General features: G+C 47.8%; 1 protein-coding gene across 1 annotated transcript in view; it reads right to left on the bottom strand.

Annotated features, from left to right (window-relative positions):
• Positions 1-24,788, bottom strand: part of PRKAR2A (protein kinase cAMP-dependent type II regulatory subunit alpha) — an 826,119-nt gene that overhangs the window by 143,049 nt on the left and 658,282 nt on the right. Inside the window, exon 9 of the mRNA XM_085624357.1 lies at positions 21,315-21,380. Coding sequence (XP_085480483.1) covers positions 21,315-21,380 — 66 coding nt within the window. The remainder of the gene's footprint in view (positions 1-21,314; positions 21,381-24,788) is intronic.

Raw genomic sequence — 24,788 nt, 5'->3', positions numbered from 1 at the left:
CCAGCGTATTCTCGTCGAGCTCCCATTCGTGGGAGAGGGATTTCTGTCTGCTTAGGGCGTCTGCAATGGTGTTGTCCTTGCCCGGGACATAGTCCGCCCTGAGAGTGATCCCATGGAGAACAAGCCAGTTCCAGATCTTTTGCGATTCGCGTGATAGAGTGAGCGAACGCGTTCCTCCCCGTTTGTTGAGATAGTGCATCGTCGTGGTGTTGTCCGTTCTGACGAGCACCTGGGAGTTCTGGATGCGCGGTAAAAAGGCTTGCAGCGCCAGATACACAGCCCTTAATTCCGGAAGATTGATATGGAGATGCTGCTCCTGATCTGTCCATTTGCCGCTTACTTGGAGGTCCTGTAGGACAGCTCCCCAGCCTGCCAGAGATGCATCGGTGGTGATCACCAGCGGTGCTGCTGGAAGCAGGAATGGCAGTCCTATAGACAAATTCCTGTGATCTCTCCACCATTCCAGGCTCTTGGATATTTGCGGTGTTATCCTCACAATGTCTTCGAACGAACCTGTACTCTGAGTCCATTGGTTCGTGAGGGTTTCTTGCAATGGACGCATCCGAAGTCTGCAGTGAGGGATGAGGAGTATACAAGAAGACATCATTACTAGAAGTGATTTGTAGGTTCGAACTCTTAGGGACTTCCTTGATGCCACAGCCGTGGCCAGAGATATTATCTTGTTTTTCCTTTCCTCTGAAGGAAATGCCCTTGCGCATTCCGTGTTCAAGGTCGCCCCGAGGAAGGTGATGCTTCTTGTTGGGGACATATAGGATTTCTGGTGATTGAGAGTCAATCCTAGATGTTGAAAAAGATTGGTGCAGGCATTGGAGGATTTGGTTGCGCCTGCAGCTGAAGGTGCCTGTGAGAAGTTGGCCTGATGTATGATGTCACTAGTTCTAGTGTACACCTTATATCAGTCCAAATACCCTTATGGTGATTGGTTGTAAAGTCAACCTTATAGACCAGCTATCCTAGTGGTAGCATGGACAAGAGCAGTCTTAGGCTAAACTCTGAATGGCATGTGAAGCCAGCTGTGATACCATATATAGTCCCTTGAATACCAAATGAAAGGACACCACAACAGATATATATATAAAATAAAGTGTATTTATTCTAGTCAAACCCTCAGCACTCTTTATGAGATTAGAGGTAAGTACAACACAGTCTTATTTAAGCATACATTAAGTCACACAGGTAAGTAATACAGTTAGGCCCTAGGGACCACGCAAACCATATACTAAGTAAGTGGTATAAGAACCACTGTCACGGAAATAGAATAGGCCTAGGCCTAGGGAATCGCTGGGGCTACACTACACTAGCGTTAGTTAGGAAGTGGGAGGCCCACGGGATTCGTGTGCAGAGTGGAAACACTCACGCGTAATGCGTAAAAGTCAATAGCAATAGTACAGTTTAGAAGACGGTAGATTTAGGACACTTCCGGAGTAGCTAGGAAGTTGAGACTTGAAAACTAGACACTAGGATAGTCGCTATCCTGATGAGCACCGGAGTACCCAAGTTACCTAGCCCACAGGCTGCAGGTGCATAGGGGTGAAGATGCGTCATTTTCGTCGTCGACTCCTATGGATGCCTGAAGAAAGATGCTGACAGGCAGTCAGTGAAGAGTGTCCGGTGGATCCCAAGGCTGGGATCAAGAAGAGAAGAAACCTGCAAGCAGAAGGGACAGAGTCAAGGTCACTAGCCAGTGACCACGTGGAACCAGGAAGGAACCAGGCGATGTCGTGAAGATTGCAGGTGAAGGTGAAGCTTGTCGCTGCAGCCAGGAGGACCAGGAAGCGTCGAGGACGACCAGGACCAGGAGGCGAGCTGTCCCACGAAGGCTCTTGCTGTCGGCGGCGTCGAAGTTGGACTAGGACTCACCAAGCCTTGGCAAGCGGAACCCACGAAGAACGAAGGACTTGCTTCTGGTGCAGACCAGGAAGGTCTGGGGTGCTTCTTCTTTGCAGAGAAGCGGGAGCCAGTCTGGAGGAGCCAAACCAGCGCAGAAGATTTCAGGGTGCGTCGTCACAAAGGCCACTAGCCAGCGGGCAAGCAACCGGACAGACGCAGCAAGCAGGAAAAATGCTGAAGGGCCCCACGCAGGACTCGTGGAGTGTGGGGGGCGGATCTTCGGTGCAGATGGTGCTTGGGGTTGGGGCTTCTCAATCCCCGGTGCACAACTTCGAGGGTACCTCAGAAGCTGCGCTTTAAGTTACTAGCCACTTTTTCCAGGTAGCCGGTCCCACGTCGCTCGTCGCCTCCACTGATCTCAGCTCTGCTGTAGATGTGGATCAGGGTCGGAGAAGTCTGGAAGTCAAGGCTCTGGTCAGGCTCTGCAGTCGGTTCCTCGTAGAACGTGGGCAAAGCAAAGGGTAGTCTCTTGATGGTGCCTGTTTGCACATGGTAGCCACTCCTTGGCTACAAGGGAGATCCTTCAGTCTTCTTCTTTCGTCGAATGTCGAAGGTCCAGAGTTTCTGTTCAGTTTTGCAGGTTCAGGATAATCTAAAGTCTTGAGGCCCAACTCCCACTCTTATACTAATCTGGGGGTCTGGGATACCTGCTAGGTCACGCCTTATGGGTGGGACCTGGGAGGGGGGTGGTTACACCCACTTCCCTTTGTCCAGTTTCGCGCCAGAGCTGGGGCTGGAGTGCCCCAGCGCCGGTTTGAACTGGACTATGCAAGGAACACCTTGTGTGCCCCAGGCATGTCTCATGCCTTTCAGCCCACCCTGCCCCAATACACTAAAGGCTGTCTGGGGAGGTGCTAGCACCTCCCCAAGCAGGAAACCTATTGTCCAGGCCTCCCTGGCTGGGATCACTCCCAGCTGCAGGAGGTCAGACTTGTGTCGTGGCAGCAGCATCCATTTTGTGATGCGGAGGCTTTGGTCAGAGGCTAACAGTTGAAGTATGATTTTAACATGTCTTTCCCTCTAGAAGGGGGGAATAATATTCTCATGTCCAGAAATGGCATGGGGGTATTATTCCACAGTGTTAGACACCTTACACGACATGTTTCGATAAAGCCAAACCATAGTTACCATAACCGTCTAAGATTATAAGGCACTTTAAGAGTATATGGTAGGCTATATCATAGAACAGCTATAAGGACAAGGTTCCGAAAGCTGCAGACAGGCTCAGCTCATGCTAGAGCACCATCTCACATGTTACCAAGCACTCTGCCTCCAGGATTGTTAAGGCCTGCCATAGGAGTGACTGATAGGTACACATGTGTCTATATGTAAGTTAGGTATAGGAATACTACACCTAAGCAAGGGGTGATTACACGACCTTGCCCCAGCTGAGTGATCAGCCAGTTGTGTCAGAATGGAAGGCCAGGCCAGGGGTGGCATAATACATGCTGCAGCCCCTGGTAGGCCTAGGGTACACCTATGCCCTGGGTACCTAAGGTACACTGTACAGGGGCCAATAAGGTGATCCTATCCAAATGGGTTATGCACCTAAAGTACATAGTATTAATTTAGAGAGAGAACAGCAGGGCTGTGGGTCTGATTAGCAGGCCCACAGCCACATCTAAGTCGAAAACCAGTAAAGCAAAAGCAAAAAGTGGGGGTGAACATAGAAAGCAGACCCTACTCTCCTACAGTGCCTTTACTAGCCAGTCGTCGAGGTAGGGGAAGACTTGGTGACCCATTTGACGCAGGAAAGCTGCCACAGGTGAAAGGCACTTGGGGAAAATCCGCGGAGCGGATTTGAGGCCAAACGGTAGGACCTTGAATTGGTAGTGCTGTCCTGCCACCTCGAAACGTAGAAACTTTCTGTGCCCCCTGAGTATCGGGATGGGATAGTAGGCATCCTGAAGATCCAAAGATGTCATGAAATCTCCTTTTTCTAGAATGCCTAGTATTTCTTGGATCGTCACCATCCTGAACGACTGACTCTTCAGGAAAGAGTTGAGTGCCCTGAGGTCTAGAATGGGCCTCCACTTCTTCTCCTTCTTGCGTATAAGAAAGAAGCGGGAATAGAATCCTTTCTCCCGCTGAGACGATGGAACTCGCTCGATCGCTCCTTTCTTCAACATCGCAGATATTTCTCGGAGTAGCAGTCGCAGATGTTTGTGTGGAAACCTGCGGGGAGGGGTTGCAGGTGGGATGGTGGTGAATTCCAGGGAATGGCCGAATCTTATTAATTGAAGTACCCATCGATCTGTCGTGATGAGATGCGTATTTTCTAGGAAATGGGTCAATTTTCCTCCAATCTTTGTTGAGGGAGATAGTCGCTGGACTGGCTGGAGTAACTGGTCACTGGCGTCCGCCGGTGCCCCTCTTCTGGTTTTTACCCCTGAAGTTTGATCTCCCATAAGAAGTCTGCCGACCTTGTTGTTGCTTCTGCTGGTACTGGGATTTATTCTGGTAGGAATACGAGGACCTATTCCGATAGGATCCCCTGTAGGAGGACTGGCCTCTGGATTTGTTGCCTCGAAAGGACTGATTCCTTGCCTGCAAAGTACCAAGCGCTCTAGCCGTATCAGTGTCTTTCTTGATTGCTTGGAGCGCCTCGTCAATTTTATCCCCGAAAAGGTGTTGGCCGTCGAAGGGCATGTCCAGCACCTTCGTCTGCACTTCCTGCCTGAACGATGTTGCCTTAAGCCATCCCTGACGGCGCAGGACTGCAGCCCCAGCCAGTTGACGAAAGCCTGTCATGGCCCCATCTATGGCACAATCAATGATCTCGGCCGCCGAGGTTTGGCCCTCAGTAAGTAGTGCCTTGACCTCCTCCTGAACTGCGCTTGGCAGCTCCGCTATATATGGGGCTATATCTTCCCAAAGCTGGCGGTTATAACGCCCTAACAGGGCTATGGAGTTGGCCACCTTGATGGTCATTGCCGATGTGGTAGAAAACCTTTTACCAATCGTGTCCAACTTCCTGCCTTCCTTGTCTGGTGGGGCTGACAGAGGAGAGGAAGGGTTGCGAGAATTCTTCTGGGCCGCCTGGGTTACGACCGAATCCGGTTTCGGGTGCCCATTAAGGCAAGCTGGCGGCCTGGTTGGAGCCTTGTACTTTTTATCCAGGCGTGGAACAACCGCAGGTACAGAGGCCGGCGTCAGCATCAGTTCCTTTCCCTGGTCCCCGAGAAAGTCAATAATTGGGATCGACTTCGTCGTCTTCTTTGTCTGCTCCTTGAAGTCATGTAAGAAGCACTCAGTCTCAGTCGATTCCATCACCATATGAAACCGCTGCTCTTTCCACTATCTTATGGAAACCGCCAATATCCACTGGCGGTGAATCTGCTTGGCGCGGTTGCGGTGAAGCTGGGGAGGATGCCACATACTCCTCCTCCTCATCCTGATCAGTCTGGTCTTCCTGGACTTCCCCCTCTTCCATCACTTCAGCCTCCTCATCCGATGACTCTATCACCTGAGGTGGCACTTTCTCCTGGCGGACCTGAGTAGTTGGCCGTGTCTGTTTTGGGGCTGTCGTTGGTGGATTTGTAGTAGGCATCGGGCCCCCTGTCTCAAGTGCCGGTGATTCCGGGAAACGTTGTTTGTAGTCCCGGATAAGGTATTTGAGGTCATTAACAATTGATAGGGGAAGGCATACCATTGGGGTGACCTCCGTGCGAACCTGATCCCGGACAGGGTGTTCCTGGCAGCTCATCTCCTCCTGTTCTTCGTCCGTGCTCCGACATTTGACGTGCAGCTCAGCAGGGGAAGTAGCCTGATCCAGGAGTTCTTCTTCAGACTCCTCACTCTGAAGAATCTCCATAGGCAAATGAGTTTGCACTTTACTTGGAGACGTGGTTTCTGGTGTAATCTGTTTCCTGGTCAGTTTGCCAGATCCAGAACCCTGTACAGGATCCCCTGCCGTCGTCCGTGTTGTTGTCGACGGTGGTAGGGTCATAGACGACGTTTCTACGAGTTTGGATTTCTTCCATGGCTCAGTAATACCTATGGTCGACAACGATTCCTCCGCCGACGATACCCTCGTCAACGGCATGGCCTTCTTGTTTTCCTCGTCGTCGACATCGTCGACGCCTTCGTCGTCGACGCCTTCGTCGCCTACGAGTTTGGATTTCTTCCATGGCTCAGTAATACCTATGGTCGACAACGATTCCTCCGTCGTCGACGCCTTCGTCGTCGTCGCCTTCGTCGCCTTCGTCGTCTTCGCCGTCGACGCCTTCATCGTCGACGCCTTCGACGCCTTAATCGTCGACGCCTTCGTCGCCGACGCCTTCGTCGTCGACGCCCTCGTTGTCGACGTCTTCGTCGTCGTCTGCGTCGTCGACCCTCCCGTCGACGGGGGGCTCCTCATCGACGATGTCGTCGTCGACGGGACAATCTTCGTCGTCGACGAGGTCTTGGACGTCGACGACGGCTTTAGCAGTATAACAGATGAAATAGGTGTACCTGCTGACGACGATGAAGGGGTGGTCGTCGTTGACGAGAATACTGACGAAGCTGTCGTCGCTGACACAGTTGTCGTCGCTGTGGAGACATAACCTGGCGCCCCAACTCTTTTTTGCGCTGAGGAGGTTGTCGCAATTTTGCTGGCCGACTGGGTAGGCTTCTTAAAAGTCTGAGAATCCTTGTCAGACACTGAAGATTTTGAAGATCTTGCCTCTGAAGACTTCTTGTGTGCCTTCATAGGAGGAGTGTCTGAGGGGCCAGGAGACGTCACTCTCGGCCTCTTCAGGGAGACTTCAGAGGTCCTTGAAATGCTTCCCTCTGAGGATACCACACTCTCCCTGTCCTTAAGCCTGTCCAGCCAGATAAGCAGACGACCTTCTCTGTCCCTCAAGGTCTTGTGAGGGAAAGACCTACATATTTTACAGTCCTTAGGTACGTGGTCAGGATAAAGGCAATATAGGCAGAGGTCATGCTTGTCGTCCACATGTAGCCTCTTCTTCCCACATGAAGAGCAGGCCCTGAAAAGGGCTTTCTTCTGGGATTCAGACATGCCAGAATTTTAGAAGAAATAAATCACTCACTGCAGTAATAAGTGGCCTGAAGCAATCTCTGTTCAAGTCCTTGAAGAAATAAGTCACTTTTAAAAGTGAACAATCTGGTTTTAAAGAAATCCTGAGGAGAACTCAGGCTGGAGACTCCCTAGCACAACGTGCGGTAGAAAATCTGAGGGACTGAGGCTCCTGTCAGGAAGGTTCTAGAGGGAGGTGATAGCTGATTGGCTGGTGTGAGAAGTTGGCCTGATGTATGATGTCACTAGTTCTAGTGTACACCTTATATCAGTCCAAATACCCTTATGGTGATTGGTTGTAAAGTCAACCTTATAGACCAGCTATCCTAGTGGTAGCATGGACAAGAGCAGTCTTAGGCTAAACTCTGAATGGCATGTGAAGCCAGCTGTGATACCATATATAATCCCTTGAATACCAAATGAAAGGACACCACAACAGATATATATATAAAATAAAGTGTATTTATTCTAAGCAAACCCTCCGCACTCTTTATGAGTTTAGAGGTAAGTACAACACAGTCTTATTAATGCATACAGTAAGTCACACAGGTAAGTAATACAGTTAGGCCCTAGGGGCCACGCAAACCATATACTAAATAAGTGGTATAAGAACCACTGTCACGGAAATAGAATAGGCCTAGGCCTAGGGAATCGCTGGGGCTACACTACACTAGCGTTAGTTAGGAAGTGGGAGGCCCACGGGATTCGTGTGCAGAGTGGGAACACTCACGCGTAATGCGTAAAAGTCAATAGCAATGTTACAGTTTAGAAATAGATAGATTTAGGACACTTCCGGAGTAGCTAGGAAGTTGAGACTTGAAAACTAGACACTAGGATAGTCACTATCCTGATGAGCACCGGAGTACCCAAGTTACCTAGCCCACAGGCTGCGGGTGCATAGGGGTGAAGATGCGTCGTTTTCGTCGTCGACTCCTATGGATGCCTGAAGAAAGATGCTGACAGGCAGTCAGGGGAGAGTGTCCGGTGGATCCCAAGGCTGGGATCAAGAAGAGAAGAAACCTGCAAGCAGAAGGGACAGAGTCAAGGTCACTAGCCAGTGACCACGTGGAACCAGGAAGGAACCAGGCGATGTCGTGAAGAGTTGCAGGTGAAGGTGAAGCTTGTCGCTGCAGCCAGGAGGACCAGGAAGCGTCGAGGACGACCAGGACCAGGAGGCGAGCTGTCCCACGAAGGCTCTTGCTGTCGGCGGCGTCGAAGTTGGACTAGGACTCACCAAGCCTTGGCAAGCGGAACCCGCGAAGAACAAAGGACTTGCTTCTGGTGCAGACCAGGAAGGTCTGGGGTGCTTCTTCTTTGCAGAGAAGCGGGAGCCAGTCTGGAGGAGCCAAACCAGCGCAGAAGATTTCAGGGAGCGTCGTCACAAAGGCCACTAGCCAGCGGGCAAGCAACCGGACAGACGCGGCAAGCAGGAAAATGCTGAAGGGCCCCACGCAGGACTCGTGGAGTGTGGGGGGCTGGTCTTCGGTGCAGATGGTGCTTGGGGTTGGGGCTTCTCAATCCCCGGTGCACAACTTCGAGGGTACCTCAGAAGCTGCGCTGTAAGTTACTAGCCACTTTTCCCAGGTAGCCGGTCCCACGTCGCTCGTCGCCTCCACGGATCTCAGCTCTGCTGCAGATGTGGATGAGGGTCGGAGAAGTCTGGAAATCAAGGCTCTGGTCGGGCTCTGCAGTCGGTTCCTCGTCGAACGTTTCACAAAGCAAAGGGTAGTCTCTTGATGGTGCCTGTTTGCACAGGGTAGCCACTCCTTGGCTACAAGGGAGATTCTTCAGTCTTCTTCTTTCGTCGAATGTCGAAGGTCCAGAGTTTCTGTTCAGTTTTGCAGGTTCAGGATAATCTAGAGTCTTGAGGCCCAACTCCCACTCTTATACTAATCTGGGGGGCTGGGATACCTGCTAGGTCACGCCTTATGGGTGGGACCTGGGAGGGGGTGGTTACACCCACTTCCCTTTGTCCAGTTTCGCGCCAGAGCTGGGGCTGGAGTGCCCCAGCGCCGGTTTGAACTGGACTATGCAAGGAACACCTTGTGTGCCCCAGGCATGTCTCATTCCTTTCAGCCCACCCTGCCCCAATACACTAAAGGCTGTCTGGGGAGGTGCTAGCACCTCCCCAAGCAGGAAACCTATTGTCCAGGCCTCCCTGGCTGGGATCACTCCCAGCTGCAGGAGGTCAGACTTGTGTCGTGGCAGCAGCATCCATTTTGTGATGCTGAGGCTTTGGTCAGAGGCTAACAGTTGAAGTATGATTTTAACATGTCTTTCCCTCTAGAAGGGGGGAGTAATATTCTCATGTCCAGAAATGGCATGGGGGTATTATTCCCGAGTGTTAGACACCTTACACGACATGTTTTGATAAAGCCAAACCATAGTTACCATAACCGTCTAAGATTATAAGGCACTTTAAGAGTATATGGTAGGCTATATCATAGAACAGCTATAAGGACATGGTTCCGAAAGCTGCAGACAGGCTCAGCTCATGCTAGAGCACCATCTCACATGTTACCAAGCACTCTGCCTCCAGGATTGTCAAGGCCTGCCATAGGAGTGACTGATAGGTACACATGTGTCTATATGTAAGTCAGGTATAGGAATACTACACCTAAGCAAGGGGTGATTACACGACCTTGCCCCAGCTGAGTGATCAGCCAGTTGTGTCAAAATGGAAGGCCAGGCCAGGGGTGGCACAATACATGCTGCAGCCCCTGGTAGGCCTAGGGTACACCTATGCCCTGGGTACCTAGGGTACACTGTACAGGGGCCAATAAGGTGATCCTATCCAAATGGGTTATGCACCTAAAGTACATAGTATTAATTTAGAGAGAGAACAGCAGGGCTGTGGGTCTGATTAGCAGGCCCACAGCCACATCTAAGTCGAAAACCAGTAAAGCAAAAGCAAAAAGTGGGGGTGAACATAGAAAGCAGACCCTACTCTCCTACAGCTGGCTCTAAGAGTTTGGTCCTTTTTACATAAGGACAAGGATAGGCTACTAAGGGGAGGCCCTTAGGCCTATTTTTCTCTATGTATGTCTATAGGACATTACTTTTCTATGTACCGGAGGCTCCCGTCTCGACGACGGGGAATGATTCAGGCATGTGAATCTATGAAAGACACCCCTAATACTGGATAAAGATGCAGGACGCCATGGATCAAAACACGGATGCCACCTGCCGGATTATGCACCTGGAGCAGAAGCCTGCACTTCTGTCTCATCAAAGACCGTCTCTCCTCCGAAGGATACGCTCTTCCCACGCTTGTGTCCAGAACGGAGCCGAGGTAGTGGATGGTCTGGGTGGGCTGCTTCACTGACTTCTCCATGTTGACATGAAGGCCGAGATCGTGCAACTGTTGTAGACAGATCTGGAAGTCGTGCCTCACCCGTAGAGGGGGTGGATCTTTCAGCAGCCAGTCGTCTAAGTATGGATAGACGAAGAGACCTTTTCTGTGAAGGAAAGCTTCCACCACTGCCATGCATTTGGTGAAGACCTGTGGAGCCGATTTGAGTCCAAAGGGCAGGACCTTGTATTGATAAGGTTTGTGGCCGACCACAAACCGCAGGTACTTGCGATGGCGTTTTGCAACGGAAATGTGGAAGTACGCATCTTGAAGGTCCACTGAACACATCCAATCGCCTACTTGCAGATGTGGACATATTTGATGAAGGGCCAACATGCGAAACTTCTCCTTCACTATGACCTTGTTCAGTAGTCGAAGGTCCAGGATCAGTCGAAACTTGTGCTCCTGATCTTTTTTGGGGACAAGAAAGTACCTGGAGTAAACTCCTTTTCCTTTTTGAGAAGGTGGAACCTCTTCTATAGCCTGCTTTTGAAGAAGAGCCCTCACCTCCTTTCGAAGCAGCTTTAACTGGTGAGGACGAGACTTTTTCGGTGGTATGACCTTTGGAAGCGCACGGAAACGTAGCGCATATCCATTGCGCAGTATATTCAGCACCCAGCGATCTTTTGTGATGCTGTCCCACTCTGCCAGATGTTGTGAAGCACTTCCTCCCACTGGAGTGGGCAATGGCGGCAGAGGAAGCCACTGCTCATGACTTCCCTCCCGCTCTCGCTGTGGTAGTGGACTGTTGCTGTTGACCCCCTCTACCTCTGTTGGACTTTCCTCCTCGAAACTGGGACTTCCCCTGGTTTTTGTTCTGGGACCACTGAGGGGTTTGAATCCTCTGCTGAGGCCCCTTGCGCTGGTTGGGTCTGTAGCGGCGTCTAAATTCCTTCTTTTTCTCCAACCCAACCGCCTTGAGGGTGTCCAACTCGGTCTTCATTCTATTCATCTCTTCATCTGCGTGTGCCGAAGAGAGAAGAGCCAGAGAATGGGAGGTTCAAGATCCTCTGCTGCGCATCTGGTTTTAGACCTGTCAATCTTAACCAGGACGATCTCCTGGCGCATATTCCATGCGCGTGAGAGTGCGCTGATAGCACCGCAACATCTGTCGCTGTGCTAATCGCTTGATTTGCCACCAAAGATCCCTCAGTGACTATTTCGTCAAAATCCTTTTGATCTTCCTTTGGGAGCTTAGTCTTGAACCGCTCCAAAGAGTCCCAGAGAGCTCTGTCATAACAGCCTAGCAACGCAGCCGCGCTGGAGACCTTAAGGAATGCAGCCGTGGAAGTGCAGGCTCTGCGACCCCACGAGTCCTGAGACCTGCTCTCTTTATCCGGTGGAACAGAAGAAGTGGCCGATACAGCATGCGTCTTCTTTGCTACCGCCACGATGACAGAGTCCTCAGGAGGGTCCGTCTTGACGAAGACCGGATCCGAGGCAGCCGGCTTGTACTTCTTCAGGATGCGAGCCGGCACCGCTTTGATGGTTGCTGGAGTTAAAAAAGTGTCCATGACCGGGTCAAGGATCCCAAGAACGAATGGAAGCAATGGCCGAGATGCAGTTTACTGATGAAGAGTCTCGAAACTCACAGTCGTCGTGACTTGCGGGACAGACATCTCAATGTTGAGCTTCTGAGCACCCCTCTGCAGAACCTGATGGTATGTATTAATGTCATCTATGGGAGAGACCCTGGAAACCGGGCTGTCCGATAGTGTGAGGGAATAATCCCTCTTGGAGGACCGGGTAGAGAAAGTCGATGAAGTAGATGGTGTTCTTCTACTGCGCCGATGAGCACTGTGCCTCCTTTCTCCTCATCTGACTGTGCGTTCTTCTCGCCTGGGGGAACGCGTTCTATAGTGCCATCTCTCAGGGGACTTCTCGTGCGTATACCTGGGAGAAATCACTGTCTACTTCGTCCACCAATCTCTGAAGAGATCTATGAGCCAGACTGGCATATTCCTGCATTCGCCTGGTCGCCCCTGAGTCCTGCCAGTGATGTAAGGGTAGCAGCCATCTTGGGGACAACTGGACAGCAGAAGGAGTCTCCTTTTGTCTTGAAGGAAACGTGCGTACATGCCTAGCAGCTTCCGGAGTGGCTGATCTTGAAGGAGCCCTCCTGGAAGAGTGAGGACGAATGGCGCGAAGCTGACTCCGTCACCAGGACCACGATCAATCCCCAGACCTCACCGAGGACTGTCTCGACGTCGAGCGTGCTCTCGACTTTGAACCTGCACGTATTCCAGACGTCGATCTTGGCTCCTGACTTTTTGCTAGTTGGGCCTCCCGTCTGCTTGACGTTGAACGCCGTCTCGACGGCGACCGGTGCCGATGAGAAGCTGGTGAAGAATGCTGTCTCGACGTTGAACGGCGATGTGAAGCCGACGACGGAGGGTCTCTCTCTCTCTCGACGCCGAGCGCCGTCTAAACGACAGCGGAGCTGTGTCCAATCTCGACGGCGAAGGTCTGCGAGACGACGGCAGAGGGGTATTTGTCGCCCGACGCCGAACGCCGTAGAGACGACAACGAAGACCTCATCCTCGACGCCGATCGTCGCCGAGTTGACGACAGCGGAGGAGTCTTTGTTCGACGTCGATCGCTGATGAGACTGCGATGACAGAAGTGAGCCTGCCCTCGACACCGATCGTCGTACCGACGGCGGCGGGGGTCTCTCTCTCTCGACGCCAATCGTCGCCGAGTTGACGACGGCAGAGGGTCTCTACCCCTCGACACCGGGTTGACGATGGCGGAGAATCCTAAATCTTCGACGTCGATGACGTACCTTTTCTTGACGGCGAGCCCGCTGTCGAAGATCTTTTCTTCGATAAATGACCCACCTGAAGATCTTGCCTCAGCGCCGAGCCCGACGCTGAAGCAGAAGGACGCGAGGACTTGCTTCCAGAAGGCGTTCTAGACCTCTTGGAGCCCTTCCTTACTGGAGACCTTCCTCTAGATGATTTATCTGCCAGGCCATACAGGCGAATTCTTTCCCTGTCCTTTAAGGTTCTTCTGGACAGGTTCTGGCAGTGAGGGCAGGTCTTAGGATCATGATCCTCAGGTAAACAAAGAATACAGACCTCATGAGAATCTGTTTGGGCCTTCTTTTTACCACAAGAAGGGCAAGAGTCAAAAAGAGATGGCATTTTAAGTTGTTTAAAAATGCCCAAACCTGTCAGAAAAGACAGCGTCTTACTTCAAAAGATGAAAGACGTCGAAGTAAGGAATAAAAGTTGTGAAAAATGACAAGATTTTCTGACAAAAAGCAGAAAAGAGTGGAGCTTTGTTGCCAGAATCCTTCCTGAAGGAGCCGGAAAGAACAACTGACCTAACTGTCACCCCTGAGGCATGATGGGAAGCTGGGGGTCAGGTGTGCCTTAAAGGCACGGTGTCAGTTTATTGCTATGCAGCTACAGGTTAGCTTTTCAGTCTTTTTAGACTGGGTATTTGCAAAGCAGCCTGGGAGCTTCCTATGCTTTCAGTGATTTATGAGAGTTTCTACTGTTTGCTGAGCAATAAAACAGTTTCTAAACAAATTGTTATTGTTTCCCCTGTTTCTAATGCATGTTTTTCATGTATGGTAGAAATTCCTTACAGCATGATTCAGCTCTGATGTGTATTAGGCTGTAGATATATATATATATATATACACATTCACCACAAACGACCTTGTTTACTGGAATCCGTGTCCCATAGGCAGGTGGCGAGTAAAACCGAGCAGGTCTCCCGGTGGTTCAATAGGCTTACAGCGTCTTCTTCATAGAAGGACTCACACTCAGGAGGGAAAATCAACTGTTTATTTAGTCGTAACGCGTTTCGTCAGTGAAACTGACTGTGATCAAGTCAGTTTCACTGACGAGACGCGTTACGAGTGACTAAATAAACAGTTGATTTTCCCTCCTGAGTGCGAGTCCTTCTATGAAGAAGACGCTGTAAGCCTATATATATATATATATATATATATATATATATATATATATATATATATATATATATATATATATATATCCAAGAAACTTCCCAAATGTGCAGTCGCGCACAGCAGCAGGAACGGACAACTCCAATAGCCAATGCTTACAAATTGTCTTTATTAGATATTAAATACGTGCTTAGTCCATGACGCGTTTCGAGCCACTCGGCCCTTGCTCACATGACCACGTTACGTGCATGACAGTGCATTTAAAAGAAAATCACCAACCAACACCGGATTACAATCTTATGGCATTCCTATAGAAACTGAAAACATACTATTAAGTACCAAAAAATGTTATTGAAACGCAATGTCAGTTCCAAAACAAACTCATTTGCAAACATTTGTTGAAAAACTCAATAGGCGTATAGTGCTAATGTATGTACTCAAATTGCCAGAGAATAAACCAACACCGTGTGAATACATGAAAATCAAGTAATCCAAAGCTTGGGTTTTACAAATATGTTAACTCCGTCCATATATACATACACGGAAAGTGTAAAATAAAAAATAAACTGTCCAACCTATTTGTCTGTAATTGAAGATAATGAAATTGTGTGGTGTATTGCTGGTCACAAAAACATTCACATTATGACATTTCAAACTTTATAGAACCACCTATAAACAAATTGTTGTATTACTAATGACTAGAAGTTAATAATCATAAAAGGCACTGAGAGTACTATCCTGCTCAGAACCTAAATACTTGGTCCAAATACCCATTTGAACAACGTCTGTTGTCACTCCACAATTTCATAAATTATTAAACAACTATATATACGTTGGGTGGTACATTCGTGTTTGTTGACTTAAGTGCCACTCTAGAATAAGTTGATTATAATAATTGTATCCAACACTTGATCTGTTTGCAAATGAGTAACATGATTGGGATGCCTAGTTGTATAAGTGCTCAGTGCTAAGAAACAGTGCAAATTGAGTTGAAAGTGCAAGTGAAATTAAAAACTTTTGTCTAAATATCAGCCAATTGAGTCACCTTCTCATGGATGGAGAGGGACTAAGAAATACTTGACAGTGATGTACGGTATGTATACCCAAGGCTGATAACTGACATGAGGGATCCCCCTTAAAAAGAACCCACAATATGTTCTATTCAACGTACAGAACATTAAATGAGTTTCTGGATGTACTATATTAAAGAAACAAGGACAGTGTCATCTATACATATTGCATATATGTAAGTCAAAACTCAGATTTATAGGCAGTTTTATCATTACAGATGTTGTTGAGGTGGATCAGACTATAGCCTATATAGATGATAGGTGGATTCATGTGGCTCAAAAAGGTATCCAAGATGAAAGTTGTTTGCCATACAATGTCAAAAGCATAACTATACAATTATATATATATATATATATATATATATATATATATATATATATATATATATATATATATATACATATATATATATATATATACATATATACACACACTGAAAAAACCATAGGTTTCACACATGTTATAGTTAGCGGAAATTTTACTGATAAAAAACCAATGAAATTCCCCCGTTATAGTTAGTGCAGGCAACTATAACTCACGCGACCGCAATCCTCTGCTGATGCTAATACTGTATTTAGACACTTATTTGCCCATGTCTTCTTCCATAAATTTTTAGCTATACATATATTACAAATATTTTTTTTTCATAAAGACACATGTCATCAGCAGAAGATTGCGGTCGCGTGAGTTATAGTTGCCTGCACTAACTATAACGGGGGAATTTCATTGGTTTTTTATCAGTAAAATTTCCGCTAACTATAACATGTGTGAAACCTATGGTTTTTTCAGTGAATTTGTACGGTTTTTTAAATGCTAAGTTACTTTACGCCATTCGTGGCGTGCGCGCCCACTTAACGCAGTTCGTTCCGTGCGCGCACGGTGCGCTTCGCGCACCGTGCGTGCACAGTGAGCACGCGGTGCGCTTCGCGCACCGCGCGCCCACTTTACGCAGTTAGTGCCGTGCACGCACGGTGGGCACGCGGTGCGCTACGCGCACCGCGTGCCCACGTTACGCTAGATGGGCCATGTACGCACGATGCGCTTCGCGCACCGTGCGCACATGGAAGACATATGATGCACTTCGTTTTGAAATGTTAGATTTTACTTTTTCATAAATGTTATAAGCCATGCACAAATGGTGCACTTCGGGCACCATTTGCACACGGGGTGGGGAGAGTGTGGATAATTTTTTTTTTTTAAATATTTTTTTACCGTACGCGTACGGTAAACGTAGTCGGCGAAATTAGCGAAAAAATAAAAATTCCGTTTTTGGCCTTGGGGGCTCTTTGGGGACTCCCTCAACATGGCTAGGTGTTTTGGAGCTGTCCAAACAGCCCCTTTACATGTTTTTGTGCTTTGTATTTTAATCCACACTCTCAGTGCGAGAGAGAAAATGGCGGCCGCCGCTTCCTGGTTTCGGCCGATTCGAATGTTTACTAAGATCTAAGAGCCAATCAGAATCGCGCTCGCGCACGCCACCGTACGCGTACGGTAAGCGTACCGTAAGCGCACCGTAAGCTGGCTCAGATATATATATTGATTTAAAGGCTATTTTCTCAGAATCTACTGAACAGATTTACACCAAACCTACAAAAGGCACTTCCTTGACCTGGGGACTACCTCTCTGCCAAATTTCATTAAAGTCTGTTCAGCCGTTCGGGCTGTAGCCCTGTCTAAAGGTCCTATGGAAAAATGCATGGGGAAAACGCGTTTTGGGACCCCCCTTTTTTCTCGGCCCCCGCTTGACGAATCACCCCGAGACTTTCAGGGTAGGAGCGGAGCTGAGCGCCCCACCTATTTTGAAAATTTTGCGAGGATTCGTCAACCGGCGCCAAAGTTATTCCAAATAGAATGTTGCGGATTTCCTATGGAAACACGGTCCTAACTATAACTATCTACTGGCGACCGCCAGTAGATAATTATATATATATATATATATATATATATATATATATATATATATATATATATATATATATATATGTGTGTGTGTGTGTGTGTGTGTGTGTGTGTGTGTGTGTGTGTGTGTGTGTGTGTGTGTGTGTGTGGGGCACATATAATATAGTGTTTACGGGGTCCCGCGCATGGGGAATATTCTAATGCTTATGACTTTGATGAGGATCCCCTGGAAGAGAAAAAAAAGGTAAACTTATGTTTTATTTTTAAAACCAAGCAGGACTTGGCACAGGTAAGAAAAATATACTTTCAAATGCAAGACTTTAAAAGGAAATGCAGCTGTGGTTGAATTTGTGATTGCTACAGGTTTGTATTGGTTTAAAAAGCAGTTTAAATTACACAGTAATTACTTTTGCAATACTTTCAGATTACATCGACTACTCAGGGTGGTATGCCTAGATACCACACCGGAGATCTCACAGTACAAGGTAAGTAAGACTTTTCAAGGTTTGTTGTTTAGTAAATTTTTCTCCAAACAAAACAGTTCCACGCTTAGAACATTTTAGCAACAAAAACTCATAACATTGGTTCCTAAGGGAGAAAACTGGTTATCAGTTTCACAGGTAAGTACTCAACTCACGAGTGGGAGTTTTGGGGGTTAGGACCAAGGTTCCCAAAGGTTTAGGTAGACACTCAAACTGCACCACCAGCGCACTGGGACGGCCAGATGCAGAGTGCAGGGGCCCAATGTTAGCCAATGGGGCTAAGGGGTCTTCGGTCACAGACTGCTCACGGGCCGGCTACTCGGCTGTGGGAACAAAGCTCATGGGGTTGAGGTCAGCACTGCAGGGACCAAAAATCATCACAGGAGCTGCACCACCAGCGGCACAGGGGCATCCGGGTGCAGTGTGCCAAGGAGCCGTTGGGGACCCTGTGTATTCCAGGGGGGAGACCTCCGGTACGGTAAAGAGGCTGCAGACTGGGGCAGGGACACTTCCTGAAGGCAACCACGGACTGGAGAGGGAGAGTTGGGTTCTTGGGGGATGCCTGGACACTGTTGGTTGGGCCACCCAAAGCCGTGGGGCATCGGGTGGAGGGGTGTCTTATGGCATCGGGTCTTATTATAAGCTCCGTTCGCGGTCGGGAGGACCCTTCAGGTTGCGGCTACAGGCGTCGTCTTGAAGCTTGAGGGAGGTGGGTATCGCCAGATCCCAGGTCAGGATCACTGGGCGGTGACTTCGTGGTGTTGGTAACTCGAACTCGGACCGTGGTTGCCGGGTGCAGAATCGCAGAGCTGCCTGGATCCGGATTCTGTGGTTGAGTCTTTGCTTGAGCAAATCCTGTGCTCACGGGAGACACTCTGTTAGATGCCTGCTGGGCAGTTCCTCTGGGCGGCTGCTGGACTTGCCAGGGTTCTCGCTGAAGGCAGGTTGAAGTCGGGACCGGCCGGTAGGGCTGGGGCCAAAGCAGTAAGTGCCCTCTTCTTGCTGGGTCAGAACAGCTCTTTGGTCCTTTTTTCTTCCTCAAATCTGAGGAGGCAAGGTTCGAGGTCGTCCCTAAATACTAAATTTAGGGGTGTTACATGAGTGTGCAGGTTGGGACCAATGGGTCATTCCTTGGAGTGAGTACACCCCCTTTTATGCCACCCTCCAGTGGGAGCGGGCCATGAGCCTCTTCCTAATTGGTTGGGTCCCCTAGATAGAGGGGACTGAGATGTAAGCTTCACCTCACACACACCCCCCCCTGCCCCCCCACCTGAGGGGTGGGGTTGGCAAAGATGGGCTCATCAATCCACCTAGCTCTGTTTTCCCGCTGATTCTCCTACTTAAAGTGGAGGTTAGAACCGGTGGGAGCCAGTTGCTGGGGGCAGCAAAAGGCAGGGACAGCTTACAAAGGAGGTAGGCTTTTGAAGCTTCCCCTTTAGTGGACCCAGTCCATCCTGGGAGAGGAGGCATGACACCTCTGCCCAGGATGTGCTTTGTTTCTGGACCCAGAGAGCGGAGGCTCTCTACCCAGGGGTCCAGAAACCTGGTGGTGGCAAATGGCGGGCAGCCATTCAGGAACCACACCAGGGCCGGTAGTTTATCAGGGGGCATCTCTAAGGTGACCTCTGAGTGCATTTTACATTAAATCCCACACTGACATCAGTGTGGGTTTAATGTGCTGAGGAGTTTGCTACCAAACTTCCCAGGTTTTATTAAAGCCATTATGGAGCTGTGGAGTTGGTATTAACCAACTCCAAGACCATATACTCTTTATGGCTTTACTACACTTTCAATGTCTAAGAATGGACAACGTCTCATGCCACTGTACCCTCACCTGGGGCTAGGGCACCTTGCTAGAAGGGTGACTTACCTAGTCCCCAGGTAGTGGGTTGCAGGCATGGCACACAGGTATGTGGGCCATGTCAACTCTTCCCTTTTCTCTGCACCGAAACATACAGCCTGCAATGGCAGTGTGTGGGTATAAGGTGCAGGGACTCTAAGGGATGGCACAATATTTGCTGTAGCCCTTAGAGGCCTGACCGGGTCACAGTGCCCTTGTTACCCATGGTACCTTTTACAAGGGGCTTACCTGTGGCCAGAGATTTGCCAATTGGGACTACAAAGTTGAGCTTTGGGAGAGAACGCAGGCCCTGGGAACCCGATTGGAAGGTATCCAGGGCACACCAAGTCAAAAGTGCATCACGTGTCAGGCAAAAATTGGGGGTAACCATGTAAGAATGGGCAATTCCTACACAACCGGATGCCCCTGGAAGTGTACGTTTGGTGGGGCGGGTTCCAAAACCGTACCGAGGTCTCTTACCTGAACCTTGTCTGGTACTGATTGTTCATCCAAAAGCTTAACTTTGTAAATCGTTTACTTACGTGCAAATTGGTGATTGGGTTTCCTCCCATAGGATAGCAGTGTATTGATTGAAAGAATCACTGTCCACTTTTGATATTTGAAAATAGTGAAATTGCAAAACGTATTTTACTGCAAACATAGTATCTTCGGTTCTTTAAAATAAATATACTAAAAGTTATATTTTTACAAACCGATGGTCTGGGATTTAGCCATTGATTGTGTGTAATCATTTGCCTGTGTGTTTACAACAAATGCTTAGCACTGCCCTTTGATACGCCCAACTGCGTATTATCTACTTTATCCTCTGTGAAGCACACTATACCTTACTTAGGTATAGTATATAGAGAGCCAGCTTCCTACAGGGCGAAGCACAAGTAGGCAAGCTTATCACGGAGGGGCTTGGAGTGCTAAAAAACAAAAACAAGCAACAAAGACAGCCGGCAAACATGCGCTGCTGTGACTAAAACTAAAACAAGGGGAAGCACACGCAGATGATTCCCTGCAATGCTTTGGTGTGTGTAGCAACTCTAAACAAGCATTGGCATAGCCAATAGGTCTCGCATTTGGGACCTTATAAGTGTTTAGCCATGCAACAGTTGCATAACTAAATACTTATAAGGTCCCAAAAGCGAGACCTATTGGCTATGCCAAGCGGCCGCGAAAGTGAAAGTGATCGCGATCAAACATCAAAGCGGCAGTGCGGCCGCGAAAGTGAAAGTAATCTCAGTAATGTGCGGCGCGCGCCCGCGCACATGCACTGTAGCTCTAGGCTGGCCTGGTAGCACTTTTTGGAGCCCTCTCAATAAGTCTCGCCAGACCAGCGCATGCGCTGGGTCAGGCGAGACCTAAAAAGGTGAAATCTAAATCCTACTAGAGCGGTCTGTTGTGAGCCCTACTAATGAAACCAGTGCCACTAACCAAAGAAACAAAATGAGAGTGAAGATGAAGCCAATCAATGGTACATAGTTTGGGGAGCGGGGGCCTTTAAGCCCTAATTCAAAGCTCTCGCAAGTGACAGCACATGCATTGTCTCCGGCGTGACCTAATAAGGCTCTACATTACATTGATGCCACATGTATTTGCAAGCTCAACAAAATGCTCACCCACCTGTAATAAGAATGTATATGTAAATTAAACTGCAAGCAGAAATGAAAGTATATTTAAAGTACAGGGAATAAGCATGTTCAGACAGTGTTTGATAAATGCAACTTTCTTACACAAGATCCTTTGAAGAACTGTCCAACCTTAATGCAGGAAAACTCCAAGCAACTGAGACTTAACCAAGATAAAATACATACCTTGCTCTTAATCATGATTTTGACTTCCCCCGATTCTACAATGAAAAAGCAGTCCGCTTTTTCACCCTGCAAGGTACAAAAACACAACTATAGTATTTCTCGGCACAACTGCATAAAATGTTAATCTTCTAATCATGCAATTCCCGTTACGAAACAATTTAAATGTCTGTATAAATTACTTGCACTCTCCAGCAGGATTGTTTCTCAGAGGTTATGTACTACAATTCATTGCATCATCTATTACCAGTGTCAGTTTTTGCTTTGAGTCCTGTGGCAGTCACCGGTTATTACACGTTCTACTTTTTTGTATTTTAGCGCGGGGGGGCATGGGGGGGGGTGGTTAGAATAATTCTCAGTTGCGGATCTCGTTGTAACACTTCTTTAACAAGATATGTCTTACAGGTGCCCGTAAATTATCAAAAATTGATGAATCTAACATGCCAATAGGCTTCTAGGCACCTGCTCAAAGCTATCAGACAAGGTTTTCTAAATTCCAGTCTTAAAGCATGAGGAAAAAAGAACCACTTCTTAAACTGCATTGCAGCACCTATCGTAAAACTTGCTGTGTGATGTATAAAGAATGAGAAAAAACCCATGACAGGCTTGCATTGAAAGAGTTGAAATTGTGTCCTGTCCCTTTAAAGCTTCCACTACCAAGGATGCCTTCCACTGGTCGCTGCTTCAAAGTCAGTTATTTGTAGGGGAGTTCTCTAAATGAATTTTGAGTAGTTATTCTTTATGTCAATGTATAAAAAGATAGGCCATTTAAATCTTCAAAGGAAATTGCTGTGCTGGAGAACCAGAATTACAGTAAGTAACCCTTTATTCAGCATCATAACATCTTCACTGATAGTCAAACATTTACTGCTTATCTGCGGTAGACAAACCATTCACATCCACGGCACTACCTCCTCTGTGCGTAAAGTCTTCCGCGCAGCATTTATTATTATATTTTTACATGTGTGACATGCTTACATCACACAGCGGAAAACTAAAGCAGTTGCTGCCAACTGCTTTCACTGTGATCAGCATTGGGGGTGTGGCATATCACAGCAGCCCCCTGAGGGCTGATGAACGCGGGGGATGTACCACTAAAAAGGGATAATGTCTCTTCTGCAGGCAGGGAGCAATTAGGGGGCAGAAAGCAGACTAGACACCAGGTTATATTTTTATGGGGGGGAAAAAGGAGTACAGGTAGATAGATGTCCCTGGCCGAGCTCTGACCAAAAAACAGCCCCCACTGGGTCAGATGTGGGGGAGCTTTAACCATAATATACACCTCTGTGGTGCAGAAAGTCAAATAGACAACAGTAAAAATATATTTGAATTTTTTTTTTAGGGGTGAGGCTTCTCGCTCAGGCATTGGGCCATGGCCGAAACCCACCTCCAGAGGGCAGAAATTCAACAGACAAAAGAGAAAATGTTACTGAATTTATCTCTATTTTGGATTTTAAATGTAAACAAGTGTCAAAGGATAACAGCTTTTGCAAAATGCCATCTGAAGCACATGATGGTATGGGTAACCCAGAATAAAGGATTGTATAAATAACCACTATTCCTAAACTCAGTATGTTCGGCGCACCGAAAACAAATACATAGGTTTCCTTTATACCCATTTTTTATTAGGTTTTTTTATAGCATGGTTCAGTACAACCAACATACATTATATATCCCTGCGACCAGAAGGGTCTGATGAACGTAACAGTATACTACGTTTGTAAATTGTCCATCAGGGTAAAAAGTTACAGATTAAAAAGTAGTCGCCTAGTTCTATTTTCTCGTTTAACATAATGTTTTATTTCTATGATTAGTTTATTTGGGAAACTATCCGTAATCTACACAAATGGCCCCTTGCTGCACTTCAATTTCAGTCCACGTTTCAGAAATATATAGGTTTCTGGGTCAATTGTTTTACTTTTTTTCCACATGTTCCTGCAACTAGGTAAAAACCACAAAAATAAACTAGCTACCACTTAAAAAAAAAAAAAAAAAACTGTGGTCACATTTTTCTTTACAACCCGGCCTATTCAGGAGCGCTAGGAAGGTGGTGACCTTTATTTAGCACAGCAAATGTTTTGTGGATGCAATTTATAAAATAAAAGATACTTCCTTGCACAAAACTTACTTCCCAAAAAATCATATTTTTATGTCTACTTCTTAGTTCCCGTCAGGGGAATCCAGAAACCCTGGGTACCTTTAGAATTCCCAACATGGGGGGGGGACACACCAAATATGGCCTGTAACGATTCTGCTGGGGAGAACGTTATGAGGGTTTATGCACAAAGTGCCTCAAAAAAACAAGCATTGAAAATGCAATAGGTCTCGCCTTTCATTAAGTTAAAGCCATTTGCTTTGCTATACAATACCATTAGCATAGCAAATAGCTTTAATTTAATCAAAGGCGAGACCTATTGCATTTTCAATGCTTGTTTTTAGTGTGCCCGGGCCGATTTTTAATCCCAATCCAACCCTGCCTTCTACATCCTTCTCCTACCTCTTACCCTCACCACCTCTCTCCTCCTCACAGTGTATGTCGTGTGGATGGAAAAGGATAGTAAAACATAATATTAGAGTGGAAAATAATAACCAGGGAAGCAGTAATATTGCCAACCAGACTATATTCTAGCATATACTGCTGCAACTTACTACGGAGAGTACTACCGCAATACACGGAGACAAACTCGTGAATAAGTTGTTCCCAAGTATTCATTAGCACATGGGCACAAAGTAAGGAGAGGGCTTCGAAAGAGAGTGAGAGAGCCCTAGATGCTGCTGAGATCTATGATTTACCTTCAGGTCACAGCATCCGCTCCCAGCAGCACAGTCTGGCTTTCAGCCTTCAGAGGTCGACATGCGAGTAAGTGAAATCCTTACTACGGCGAGAAAGTGTTTTGTGTATATTTGCATTTGGAATTGGTTTGGGTGAAAGTGTCATGGGGAGTGCAAATGCAATAGTGGAAGCTGAGGGGAGCGAACCCTGGCCCAAGGCATCCGTTTAACTGAAGAAAAACCGCCATCGTTCAGTGTCACCCTGGGGCACAAGTATGAGGCGCTCTTTTACTTCTGGAAAGTGTTCATCTTCAGCTTCACCTTTGTAAACACGTACATTCTGATGACAACCTGTGATGACTCACATCTGCGAGGACTCCTCGGCAAGCACCACCCTCCGGTGACCCTGGACAGATAAGATAGCGCGCGCTGCCTGTCCATTGATCCTATTGCCACAGCCCCCTGTATACACACGGAATACCTTGCAGTCCAGACATGTTGCTGCAGAGATAAATGGGACGACGGTGCACCCGCATACCTTGCATATTTGCGCACAGAGCCCCCGGCCCGCGGTCTCACAGGCAAGACTTAACATTTGTCTTTGTCCACACAGCTCCCAAGGCAGGCAGAGCGCCGAGGGCAGATCCTTTCCGCTGTCTGGATTCCTGGCCCGGTTACCATGCGGATGCTGTGTCAGGAGTCAGG

This window comes from Triturus cristatus, chromosome 9 (assembly GCF_964204655.1).
Source record: "Triturus cristatus chromosome 9, aTriCri1.1, whole genome shotgun sequence".
NCBI lineage: Eukaryota > Metazoa > Chordata > Amphibia > Caudata > Salamandridae > Triturus > Triturus cristatus.
This window is presented reverse-complemented; position numbering and strand designations above follow the sequence as displayed.